Source organism: Ochotona curzoniae, unplaced genomic scaffold (assembly GCF_017591425.1).
Source record: "Ochotona curzoniae isolate NIBS_2020 unplaced genomic scaffold, NIBS_Ocur_1.0 contig_908, whole genome shotgun sequence".
Taxonomy (NCBI): domain Eukaryota; kingdom Metazoa; phylum Chordata; class Mammalia; order Lagomorpha; family Ochotonidae; genus Ochotona; species Ochotona curzoniae.
This window is the reverse complement of record NW_024466607.1, coordinates 7371348-7385155: the sequence shown is the minus strand read 5'-3', so window position 1 is coordinate 7385155 and position 13808 is coordinate 7371348. Positions and strand designations below refer to the sequence as shown.

Genomic DNA, 13808 nt, shown 5'->3' with positions numbered 1-13808 from the left:
ACTCACTCATCAGGACACCTTCAGATTCCAGCTCAAAGCACCGGCAAGCGAACCCCATCAGCCCGGCCCTCCAAGAGCTGACAGTCCAGGAGAGGGAAGGAGAAGCGGAAATGGAGACGGGACGGATTACTACAAACGATGGAGGAAAGGATACAGACACACAGGAGCATGATGGGAAACTCCCAGATGGCACACCTGGAATGTGGGGATGGCAGGCGGCGGGCACAATTCACAACTCACTGGAAATAACTTCATATACCACACCAGCTTCTGCCTCAGAAGGCAAAACATTTCACCTGAAACTCAGTGCTAGAAGAGGCATTTCTTCTTTCGTACAGTTTGCAACCAAACTGAGACAGCCATTGACAACAGGGAGAAACCGGAACAACGGGGACTCGAACGAGGAAAGCCGGCTTGTTTTGCTTCAGCTACTGGCCAGACAGACACGGCCACCACCACCAACAGCTCGTGCCAAGCAGAGGGGTCAGGGCCTGAGCTCTGGCCACTTGGCACAGTTGGTGCAGGCTTAGCCTCACTTGCTCTAATCACTCTCACAAGGGGGTTCTGAAGGGTCCACTCCGCCCACGTGGGCTCACGGCAGGCGACTTTCCCTTCTTTTGTAATCAGGTACTTCTCAGGGTCGGAAAAAGGGCAGGACCCGCGAAAGGAGGCCCATCAGCGCCAACGCTGTCGCTCCCTTTTCTGACTCTGAGATTGAAATCCTAACAGGTTTCAGGAAAAAAAAAAAAGATGATAAGTTTCACTCCGCAGCGAGTTAACAACAGATGCCACGCAGACACCCAGGCTCGGGCACACGCCGACCCTCTTCCCGCCATCCCCGCCCGCTTCGGACCGGGCCGGCGGGGCGTCCAGCCAGTTCCGCCGCCCACGCTGCTGGGCTGCCCGGGCAACCCCGGCTGCCCTTCGGCTGTCCCGGCCGCCCCGGCTGCCCCGGCCGCCCCCGCTGGGCTGAGCAGGCGCGTGCGCACCGGGGACCCCCTCGTTGCACCTGCCGGCGCCCACCGGCCCCGGGACCCCGCGCGGAGTTCGCCCGAGGGCAGCCCGGACAAGGGGCGGGCCGCAGGCCGCGCGCTCATTGGTCGGCGCGTGCCCGGCCTCCTCCCAGGGCGCCTGCGCGCGGGCCGAGGCGCGGGTTCAACCGCCCGCGACACCCGGCCCCGCGCAGGCGTCGGCGCCCCCCGCTCCCCCACCGCCCTGCCTCCTCCGCCCTCTCACCGGCCGCCCGGAGAGGCTCCGTGCTGAGGCTTGCGGAGGCGCGGAGGAGCGCTCCGAGAGACGCGCAATGGCGAGTTGATGGGGAGGCCCGGCCCGAGGGTCGCCGGGACGGTCGGGGACGTAGGACGACCGAGCAGGCGCCGGAGCCTGGCGGACGTGCGCATGCGCCGTCCCCGGCCGGCCCCCAGCCCCCGGCCCGGGAGGGGGCGAGGCCGCGGCGTTCCCGAAGCCCGGGCCCCGGGGCCGCTGTGTCCTGTGGCCGCCCGCCCGCCTGTGGCCGCCCTTGCGGGGAGGAGAGCCAGGCCGTCCCGCGCGCTTCTCCTGAAAGCCTGGCGTGTGGCACCCGCGCCCTCGTCGGTTCTCGGGCGTCCCGTCCCTCAGGTCTCCCTCAGGTTCTCGCCCTTGGAGAGACGACTAGGTTAGCTCTGCTCTGTCGGCTTTCCCCGGGCGCCCGGTCCTGGCGGTGGTCGTCACCCCGGCGTTCCCTCAGACCGGGGCGGCGGGGGTCTCCGGGTCCGACAGCGGCTCTCCTCGCCTCGGGAGGTTGCAGGCTGAGACCAGCGGGGTTCCGTTCCTGTATTTTGGAGACGCTAAGAAATAGTTTTGAGTTCTCACAGCTTGGTGTTACTCTTCTCCACATTTTGTTTGTTTGTTTGTTTTTCTTCGTGTTTTTGAATTCTGACTTAAAAATCACAGAGTGGTGTCTAAAACGTGAAAAAGAGTGAGGCTTACCCGCTTGGAGAGCGTCTTGAGGCTCCTGATGATGACTTCAGAAAAGCAGTTTAAACTTCCCAAGTTGGCTTGCAAAGAATGGTCCATATGTATCATTCTTATCCAATATTTATGCACTTCTGCCAGTATTTTAGAGTAGAGAAGCTAGACTGCTAATTGTATTTTGAGCAATATTCTTGACGGAATCCAGTAAACTCATATTTCTCCTCCAGATATGGTCCTTAGATCTTTGGGAAGGACCGAAGATAAAGACGTTTTAAGTACTCATTTCTAAACCCAACAAAGGTTAGTACTAAAAGAAAACATGCGTGCAGTCGCTAAAGTGTTGATTGAATGTAGACAACTTGTTTGGTTTTAAATCTCAAGTAAGTGGAAATATTAATGTAAATGTTACCAAAGTTTACAGCATACACACAACACATAAAGGTTTTAAAAAGAAGTATATAAATGCATAGATATTTATATCCCAGGGTAGATATCAGGAGCCATGACTGCATTCAGAATGCAGCTGATTTTTTTTTTCTTTGTAAGATTTGTTTATTTGAGGTCAGGGCTGTGGCACAGGGTAAGCTGCCAGCTGTAGCACCAGAATCCCAGCTGCTTCACTTCCAATCTAGCTTCTTACTGATGGCTTAGGAAAGCAGTGAAGATCGTTGGGCCAGTGGCTGCCTCTTGGTCTCTGACTAGGTCAGGTGTTGCTCACCAGTGCACAGTCAGGAGTGCGGGGGTTGAGGTCACAGTGAAGCTGTGGAATGCTGGTGTTTCAGTCTGCCGAGAGTCACGCCTCCAGTCCAGCCATCCAGCTCCGGGTTCGATTACATGCTGTTCATGTGAACACAGGAATAAACTCCCTCTTACGTGTTCCCAAGCATCAGTTGCCCAATTTGCAGACACACTGTGGACACACAGTGGCTGGATGAGTGCCTGTCCCTATAGCCCCAGTGTGTTCCCGTCCGCCTTCCATGAGCATTCATAGGATGCTGCAGGCCACCTGTTCTGGGAGCCTTGGGTCTCAGGTCACTCCCTGTGTGTCCTCTATGTTTCATATTGCTCTTTAGTGAGATGGTGCTGGTTGTGGATACAATGCCTATATCCACATTTTTTTAATCCATATTTTTGATCCATATTTTTAAAACTGCATCGAGCATTTAAAAACACAAACCTTATGGACCTGGTGCGATAGTGGAGTGGCTAAATCCTTGCTTTGCATCTGCTGGGAACCCATATGGGCACCAGTTCCTGTCCTGACTGCTCCACTTCCCTTCCAGCTCCCTGCTTGTGGCCTGGGAAAGCAGTCGAGGACAGCCCAAAGCCACGGGACCCTGCACCCACATGGGAGAGCTGGAGGAGGCACTTAGCTCCGGGTTTCAGATTGGGTTAGCTCTGGCTATTGCAACCTTTTGGGAACTGAACCAGTGGATGAAAGTTCTATCTGTCTGTCCTTTACTCTCTAACTCTGCCTTTCATGTAAAAATATGTAACAAAGACTTTTAAAAAGGAACTTTGTCTTCGTTGCCATCCTAGCACAGGTATTGCCAGGCAATCTTCATGGTAAGGAAGCTGGTCTTGGCTTGTCCATTCTCCGGTTGAAGGATGTACTTATTCCTTCCATTCTGCAGCGATTCTGAACACAGCTGCGCTAAGTACTTGCATACAAAGTTTGTGTGGACCTAGGTTTTCAGATGGTCAACAGTGAGATTACTGGATTGTATGGCAAGTTTCTCTTAAAGGACGGGAGAGGCCACCATGTTTCCCAAACGGCTGTGCCACATGGTGTTGCTGTTTTCCATCTGGGAGGGTGCCTGTCCCTGGCAAGCTTCTCACCTTGGGTTTGGGTGGCAAGGTGCCATGAGAGGAGAGGTTAGCTGCTAAGCACTCTCCAGGCGTTTGTTTGCCTTCTAGAGGTCTGATTTGGGGAACTGTATGGGTTCTCTAAAGTTTCAACTAGATAATTTATTTCCATTTCTCCCACAATTAAAATTTTTATTAGTGCTGTAGTATCTATCATGTTAAATAATAGATAGAAATCACTTATGCTATTACATATTGTAATAAATTTTAAAAGTATATAACATAATGTTTAGAAAAGTTACTAGATTCCATCTCAATTTTCAACTGTTTAAGTCATAATCCTACAGGCAAAACAGTCTGAACTAAGCAGAAATGATGATATGACCAGATAACAGAATATAAGTGGCATTGAATTTTATAACTTTTTGCATTGCATTTTGGAAATAGTGAATATTGTACTAGTATTGCTTATGTACAAAAACATACCCAATATTTTCTATGACTGTTTGTATTCCTAACTTAAAAATACTAAGATAGTCCCTGATATTCATGGCCTGAGTTGATGTAAAGCCTACATAAATTTCCTTGTATTTATCTAATATTTGACATATGTATGTTGACTTCTCCTGAACCGTTACAGTCATAGGAGTTATGAGACCAAACAGCACAGTGGGTCCTAAACAGAATCTTTGCCAACAGCTTATTTTTTGCCATTAGAGAAATTTACAGATACAGGATTGGGCACTTTAGGAAGCAGTCTTAAAATCACTGTCTGGCAGAAATTTTCTATGATACTTTAAACTATAGTAAATTATGTGGCCATATATAGAAAATTGTCATTTTTTTTTTAAATTTCAGAGAGAATCATTGTTACAGTTGCCTGTAAGGAGATTTCATGCATCTTTCATGATGGTAAGTACAAACACAAAATTTTCCATTCAGCAATTTTCACTGTATAATGAGTGGCATTGAATTTATTCACCCTGTTGTGTAACCATCACACCACCCAAACCAAAATGCCTTTTTCTTCCTGAACGGATCTTCCATGTCCGTTAACCAGTATCTCCCTCTTCCACCCTTTTCTGAGCACCTGGACTGCTGTTCTCACAATGCTCTTCCTGTTAAAGGCTGAATACGAATCTGCTATGTGGATGGATATATTCTGTTCACACACTGTTTGGCTACCGTCACTGGCTTGCTTCTACCATTAACTGTTGGAAATCATGCTACTGTAAACAATGGGGTACACAAAAAGAGTTTGAGTCCCTCCATCTAATTTTTTTCTTTTAATTATTTTATTTTGATAATCTTTACGTAGTTGATCAGAGCACAGAGTCAAGGGCTATAGGAAAGTGAGTAAGACCATTGTTTCCATATTCTCTCTCTTTTTCTGTGTCTGGGGTAAGAGGGCAGGTGAAGGGAGAAGCCCCACCAGTCTCCCAACCATCCCAGGTCCCCAATGTGGAGCATGCTCCGACGGTCCTGCTCAAGTGGTTTTGAATTGCTGCCATTCTCGCCATTCCAAGCATGATGAAATCTCTCCAGAATCCACTGGCTAACATAGTCCACCTTAGAGTCTCTGTCTTCTCTTCATGGTTGAGGTTCTGAGTCCAGCAATTCAGTTGGAGGGATCCCCAAAGAAACTTCATCTGAGGTAATCCCAGACCTGATTCTTGTGTGTGCTTGCCAGTACAGGGTCCAGCACAGTCCTTGCCCCAATCAGTTTATGCATATGCTGGTGGTTGCATTTGCTGGGTCAGTTCTTTTTCTAGCCTCGTCTTCCACGTGAACCAATGGATGTTGCAGTCCAGCCTGATCCTGCCCACCACTCACTCGGCCTTCACACAAACCAGTGGGTCTGCAGCCTAGTCAGAATGACCCGCAATAACCCCCACCAGGCCCTCCCTCTGCCCTGGTTCCTGTGCTTGCCAGAATATATGGCATACTGGTCCAGTCTGTTCCATATTCTCATTCAGCTCTCATGCATGTCAGTGGGCATTGAAGCCTAGTTCAACCCAATTGCCCACCCCATCCAGCTCACACACATGCTTGTGGGTGCCACTCTGTCTAGCCACCACTAGTCCTGGTTTTCATGCTCTCCAGTGGGTGTGATAACCCAAGAGGGAGGTGCCCACTATTTCCCTAATGGGCCCACTCTCACTCACAGATTTTGCATTCTCAAGGTGGCTCTGCAATTTAACTTAACAGAATTAGCCCCTATGCCAGCCTCTGCCAGCTGATGCTGCGGCAAAGCCCAAGCAACCCTCACCCACTCTGATTTATGCTTACACCAGTAGGAACAGTCAACCCAGCCTAGCTTTTCCCTGATCTAGCTCACTTGAGGGCCATAGTTGTTGTAGCCCTGCCTGATCTAGTCTGCCCCATCCCAATTTACGCTCTCCAATGGGAGTGGTGGTCCAAGAGGAGCCTTCCACATTCCCCCTACCAGCTTTGTCCCCTGCCCCCTGGTTCTCACATGTGCTGGTTGGGTGCTGTGGCTCAGTCTGGCATGACCCGCCTCGCCTCAGCATTTGCCAGTGGGTGTTTTAGTCTGGCCTGGCCTGGCCTGGCCCACTCCCAATTCCAGCTCATGCTGGTGGGGGTTACAGCCTAGTCCAATTTGCACTCAGTCCCAGCCATAATGTGTACTGATATGTTTTGCGACTGAACCCGGCCAGACCCACACTCTATTCAGATGCTCAGATTCACCAGTGTGAGATGTGAACTGGTTCAGCCTGGTCCTCCCCTGACCTGTGCCAAATGTATGCTGGTGGGTAGTGTTCCCTGGCCTAGTCTGGGATGCTTCCTATCATGGTTCTTGCACTCACCTGTAGGGACTGTGCTCTGACAGGAGTTTGCCAAGTTCCTCTGTCAAAACCTCTCCCAGTGTCAGATCTTGAGCACACAGGTGAGTCCACCAGTGGTCCAGTCCTACTTAGTTCACCTCCTATCCTAGCAGGAACAGTGGCCTTTCCTAACTGGCCTTCAGCCCATTCTGGTTCTTACGTTGGGCGTTTCAACCTAGCCAAGGCTGGTCCACACCTGAATGCAGCTCACACAGGGCTCAGTAGGTGGCAGAGACCTAGCCTAGCCTGTCCTAAACCTACCCTAGGCTGTCCTATACTTACCCTGATCCTCCAGAGTACTAGTGGATGCTGGAGTCTAGCCCAGTTTGGTGTGCCCAGCCCTAGTCCACACTTATGTGAGGGACACTGCACCCTTATCCAGACCAGACCGCAGCTCCCACTCTAGCCCCCGCATTCACCAGTGGGAAATCTAACCCAGGCAGGGTGTCTCCTTATCTCCCAAACCAGGCCTGTTCCCAGCCATTGATTATGCATGTGCCAAGTGGTTGCTCTTGCCGGGGACCAGAGAACTGCCGAACAGCAGGAGTGACTCCATTTTGTTATTTCCTCACTTTGTAATGGTCTTGGAATGCTAGATCCAGTTATCTTTTACCCGGATTCCTCGTAATCTTTCACCTGTAATTGTTCACCCAAGATAACGGTTGTCCTGGTGACCTCTGCCCTATCTGGCCCACATTCCGCTGTAAAACTCCCCCCACCCAGCCTTTACCTGCTGCTTAAATACTGCCTGAGAAAATAAAGTTTTCGGAGCTTGATCAGACCTCCTGTCTTGCTCCCATTCTTCGTGTCTCCTGTCCCCCCCAATCGTCGGTTCTCTCCCCAGGTCTCCGTTGAAGACCCCGCGGGCCGGGGCATGCTCTGACCCAGTTGGCATAACCCCTCACCTGTCTTGGCTTTGGCCTTAGATGCTATAGCCTGGCATCCCTGACTCATGCAAACCAGTAGGTGTAAGAGCCTAGCTCATCATGACCTATGCTCCAGCTTGATTTCTGTTCTTGCTGATGAGCTAAGGTTTGCTCAGCCCTGCCCAATCTGCCCCCTTCCATTACCAACCCACACAATAGCCAGCCATTTGAACTACTTTGCCCAGCTTGCCCAACCCCCAGGCTTAGACCATGTGCTCATCAGTGAGAGTTAGGACCCACTAGGGCAGTTTCCCAAGTTCTCCCACTTGACCAATTCCCAGACTCAGATTTCTAACATGCTGGTGGGTGTTAGGTTAGTACCCAGCATAGTCTGCCCTTCCATCTTGGCCTTGTATGAGCTGGTGAATGTTGCAGCATGGCCTCCTCCCCCACCCCTGCCATTTTAGAATGCACATTTGGGTGCTGCAGCTTGGATCTGCCTAGACTGTTATCAGTCCCTGTACCCATGTGTGTACCCAGGTTCCATGGTCACACCTAACTCAGCCCATCACTACCCCAACTCTTGAGCTAACCAGCGGGACTTGTACTTCCACAGGATTGGGTCCACACATCCCTCACAGAATCTGCACAGAATCTATCCCTGGACCTGGTTCTCTCATATGCTGGTTAGTGTCATGGCCCTGTTAATGTGAATCATCTCCTGTTCTGGCATTCTGTCAGGTACTAGGATCTAATCATGCTAGACAGGCCCCCAGCCCTAGCTTTCACATGGACTGGTGTGTTGAAGTCAGCATTGCTTGGTGGTAGTAAGTCCTACACAGGACTCACCTATAGGCTGGTGTATCAGTCTGACCCATACAAATCATCTGGCTTCTCCCCTCCAAACCACCAGGTCTCAGTGCCCTTGCTTACCTTCAAGTAAAGTGACCCTGTTGTTGGGAGTCCCTCGTATTGATTCTTCACTGACAACGCACAGTAGCCTCATTCATGGACGTACCTAGGCAGCAATTCCACACCCGCAAGACCCCAGAGCTTGCCACCAGGCATGGAGCCTGGCGCCAATAATGCGCTCGCCACCCAAAACATAGGACTTGCTCATTGTGTGGTAATGGTCATTGAGTCCAACCTTGCTTGGGCATTCCAAGCAGCCGCCAGGTTGCAGGAAGTTCTCTCCACCCAGGCCCAGAGGTCAAATTCCCCTAGGTCCTTCCTGCTGCACTATGGTGGCAGCAGGTGGAAGCAGGGCCTGCCTTTGCTCCCAAGAGATCCGCTCCCAGTGTACTCACCATGAAGAGAGAAACCTCTTGGGCTGCCCAGACAAGTCCAGGACTTACTCACCACATGGCAGCGGTGACTGTGGCCAGGGCCCTAAGCATTGAGTATGACCTGACTTGGGTACTCCCAGCAGCTGCCAGGCTGCTGGAAGTTCTCTCCCCATTCAATTTTTTAAAAGGTGTTAATGTAAAATAATAGATTTGATGTATTTCATAGATAAAATTCTAAGAAGGTAACCATCTAAATATGTTTGATATGCACACAGAGTAGAATATTGGGTCAAATGGTACTTAGCTTATGTTAATAATAACTTACATAGCTGGTTAGGCAAAACATTATACCTCTGAGATTATTAACTCACTGAGAAGTTTGTGAACTATCGCATACAAGTAAGTGTTTGGAGGAAATCCCAGGCTATACCTCATGGGTTTCCCTTCCAAAAGTTTCCAGAAACATGAAACCCTTGTGTGATCTTACAAAGATCTGTGAATTCAATGATCTGCCTCATATTTTTAATGCGCATCGGTGAAAGAAAACAGTTTTGAGAGATCAGCATAACTCTACATCTCATATAACTCAGTGAGCCCACATTGGGTGCCACCATTAATTGTTCTGAGGCCAGGGCATTGGCTGATTTATCCATCACTGATTAATTAAACATTAACTGCCCTCTGCCACAAGGACTTCCAACAGAGAATTATTTGTTTTTTGGTAATGAGGAAAACGAAAGGGCTGATGATGGCATAGCCATTGGCCACAAGAATCTGGATGCAGTAGATGTTTGGGTCACTGTTCCTCATAAATCTGAAAGAGGAGATAGTGCAGTCCAAACTGAACAATACCACAAAAGACCACAGAAACAACAGAATGACCCTTGTGGCCCTCAGCTCTGGGGAGGCTCGTAGAGAAAGGCTAGTGTCATGAAGGTGCTGGGACTGCCTCTTGTGCCTGCACAGGAGGGTCACCATATAGCCACTCGAGAGGGCCATGAGCCCTATAAGGGAGACATCCCGGAAAGTCACCAGTGTGGGAAACAGCTGACTGAAGGAGTAACTCAAAGGCGAAAAGGAACAGGATTCAGTGATGTACAGTAGGCTGCTTGATGTCAAATTGGGGGTGGCAATGATGGTAAATACCAGGTGAGTGCTGATAGTGCAATAGCAAGCCCACAGGAGAAGGAGGGAGCCCAGGCTCTGATGGGAGGGTATCCGTTTGAATTTTGCTAGACAGGAGTTATTGTGGCTGAGGATGATGGCCTGTTGGACACTCAGCAGGCAGGTGGTGCACATGGACAGACCTCGCAGCACCCGGTAAATGTAGAAAGTTGATTTGCATATGACATCATCCCAGAAATCTTGGGACCCAAATGTGTCCCTAGCAATGAAACTAATGGTGATCAACATCAGTAAGTGAGTCAGAGTCAAGAGAGCAATGGTCAGGTCGATGGGCTTGGGCTTGTGTTGGAAAAAGAATGAGGGGATGTGGGAGAGAAGTATGAATGCGTTGGTTGAAATTCCAATGCCAATTTCACAGAAAAATATGTTCCTTAGGTCAATATTATAAAATTCGCTGTTTTTCATATTATTGGGGGGAGAAATGCAGCAAGTAGCATATATCAGAGAAGAAAACCAAAAACAGTGCTTTCTTAGAAAAATCAACAGCTTCCTTAGTCTCTGCCAACACAATCACCATCTTCACAATTTATAGGTCTGTCACCAGATCTAAATGCCTTTACCCATTTAGGACTCACCTCCTCCAGCTTCTGGGAACCATCTCCATCCACTCCCAGTCACATTTGCATTATACATATCCTTGCTGTGCTCCAAGAATAATCTGTTTTTCTCTATAGTGGAAGTCATCACACATTGTGAAAATTGTTCCTTTTGTTGCCTCAGTGTTCAGCTTTTCAGTAACAAGAGCCATTGACTGAGAGCCGTGCAGGTGTTAATGATGCTGAATTTGGAAAGAGGCATAAACGTAATAAAACCCTCTCAAGCCGAGTCTCTGTGTTATCCGTGTTTGATATCATGTTGTTTCATTGATTTGTTGATTGTGATTTGTTTATTGTCAGGCCAAGTAATCTTAATATGTTAGCAAATATCCATACACGAGGACTTTCATGTCAGACTACTTGAATTTATGTCTCCAATATCCATTTAGTATGACTATGAGTAGCTTATGAGGCTGTCTGACCAGCTCACTGATGAAACATGGTTAGTCATTTAGCCAGGGTTTCATGAATATTACATATGAAAAAAGATGAAGTGTATACCAGATATGGAAATGGTTCTTGCTCGTAACAATTGCTGGGAAATGTCAGTATCTGAATTAAGTCAGTTCTCAAACCTGACTTAATGCAGATCTTCCAGTAATGTGTCATCTTTATGCTTGCCTAAAAAAGGATAAAGAATTACAAAAGTAGTTAAATACTATACAGAGAGAACTCTGATGGAATTTTATTTTTATTAATACCTCCAACTATTTCTGCTAGTATTTGATAGGTATGCTCTGCTTGTTTATCTGACAAGTTAAATTTAAAAATTAAGCATTATAAAATAAAAATAATAAAGTGTATAAACTAAAAAATAAGATGACCTATGACCTTGAGGCTGGACCGAGACAGGGTGGGTGAGGGGAGAGAGAGCACATCTTTCTTTTTCTCTGCGGCCTGAGTGCCATCCTGTGCTGCAGCAGGGTGGAGATGCTGAGGACATGGCGTGATTTCCGTCCACTCAACCATACATCATTACCCAGCCTGGTTTACTTCTGATCTGGCTCCCTGTTGGTGTGCTTAGAAGGGCAGGGGAGGATGAGCCACGTGTTTGGGCCCCTGCCACCCAGCTAGGAAACCCAGAAGACACTCCTGGCTTCAACCTGGTCCAGCACTGGCTGTTGTAATCACTCAGGGAGTGAATCCATGGGTGGAATATCATTTTTCATTATTTTATTTATTTCTTTATTGAGTCATTTACTTTCTAGGATATGTTGGGCCATAGCTTTAATCCATGGATGATAGGACACCAATGGCTGCTAGCATCACTGCTCTGGCAGGAAGCTTGAGTCAGAAGCTGAAGCCAGGAGCTTGAACCCAGAGACTCTGATACTGGGATTTGGGCACTCAGTTGGCATCTGAACCGTTGTGCTAAAAGCTTGCCAACCATTTAGTGACTAGTTATTTGGTAAACAGACACTGAGAGAGACAGAGACAGGCTAAGTTCCATTTAGGACAGGAATTTTTGAAGGACTAAGTTCATTGATACACAAAGACTCTGAAATTATTAGGTGCTTTAAGCGTATCAGTCAGTTATACAAATGGTAAGTCTATTTGATTTGTGAGGATGAATCCAAGCAGCATTTTTAAAAAGCAAATAACTGAAATTAAAACTCAGAACTTCCCTGAATACATTTAAAATTATTCTGTTTCAATTTTGCAATCATTAGCAAGAATGACAGTACACACTTGGGTATTGATAGAGCAGGTCAACAGTGTCATTTTTCTCAGAAAAATAAATGGAATCCTTAAATTGTTTCCTTGATCAAATTGACTTACAAGTCTAATAATTAAGAGACACTTTTCCATTTTGCAGAAAACATTTCTGAACTTCACAAGGCAGTTGCAGCTGATGCCTCCCAGTCTTCCAAAATCCTCACTCTTGGTCAAAATGCCACTTCTGGTCCCTGCCCTGAAGTCCCCCACTACCTCGTCCCCCAGTTTACCATATGTGGAGAAAAATAATCACTTACCAGACAGGCGTGAGGATTCTGTGCACCAGAATGAGCCTGCAGAGCTTTAAGGAAAGCATTCCTTAGCTCATCTCTCTGCAGGCCTCATTTTAATGTCTACAAGAAGCAGACAAGATGCCAATTAACAGCAGAGTGTGGAGTCCCCAGGGCAACATGTCACCCTTCTCTTCATTTCCTTTATTGTCTCCTAGGTGATACCAATCTGGGGGACAGCTGTGCTCAAAACGTTCCTCTGAGTTCTCTGACACAGATGGTGAGCTACAGAAGGGGCCCAGCCTTGTAGGTGACCCTGAGTTGTCTCCTTTTGATCCCAAGAGTGTGTTAATCTCAACCCATTGCACTCCGTGCCCTGTTACCCCCTCAGCATTCCCAGTGGCTTTGAGTATCCTGCTACTGTGATGGGGGCCATGCACCTTCTTCTGCAGGTTTGCCCTACAGAGAACACTTGGTTCCTGAGTGTTATTGGTCCTGTGTTTCATGCTTTCCAAACTGATTTGCCTGATTCAAGCTGTGAGTCCAGCTATCAGTGTATTTCATGGAAACAGAAATTGAAAAGTCTGGTCAGAGCTGGAGGTATTGGTTTGAGAGGTGGCAGACAGGCTGAGACTACAGTTAAAGCTGAGGTGTCACTGGAGTCGTGTTCAACTTTGTGAGGGCTCTGATGACCCTGCCCTGCCCTAGTGATGAAAGGAGCAAGGAAGGGCACACTCAGGGAATAAAGTCAAGCTGTGTTCACTCCCAAATGTCCTTTCTCTGAGTTCCATATGTAATCATGAGGCCTGTAACAGTGGGACCTTGTGACCTGTAGTCCAGAAAACCAGCAGTCATTTCAGGTAGACACAGTGACCTTGCAAGTGTCGGAACTGATAGGCAGTCCTTTACAGTGACGGTTCCCAGCATTTCAAAGGTTAAAACATGTAGCAAGTGAAAAGATTGCCTCTTTCCATGAAGAAATGGAAACTTAAAAGAAAGCAAGTCCAGATCTCAGCACTAACAAGTAGAATATGTGCAATGTGTCATCCACAGACAAGGCTGGGGAGAAGTGGCGTGCAGAGGAGAGCTCTCCAAACTCCCAGCCCAGTGACCATGGACCAGTGACGGTGACAGAGATAGGAGGGGTAAAAAAGAAAGCATCCAGTCGGAGTGGGACTGAGTAAGACAGTTACCTGCTGACAATCCTGTGTGCAAGAAGAGCTCTATAAAGCAAAGGGACTGAGAACTGAAGGAAATCCTCTGGCAGGAGAGACACCTCACCGTGAATGCTAAGTGGGGACATGGAAGGCTCATCACTGTCAAA

At 48.2% G+C, this 13808-nt stretch overlaps 1 protein-coding gene across 1 annotated transcript; it reads right to left on the bottom strand.

The window, feature by feature from the left end:
* Nucleotides 1-9420: 9420 nt before the first annotated feature.
* LOC121165946 (vomeronasal type-1 receptor 90-like) lies at nt 9421-10347 on the bottom strand. Its single transcript, XM_040994966.1, has one exon. It carries the CDS (start codon nt 10345-10347, stop codon nt 9421-9423), a length of 927 nt encoding a protein of 308 aa, XP_040850900.1.
* Nucleotides 10348-13808: the final 3461 nt, after the last annotated feature.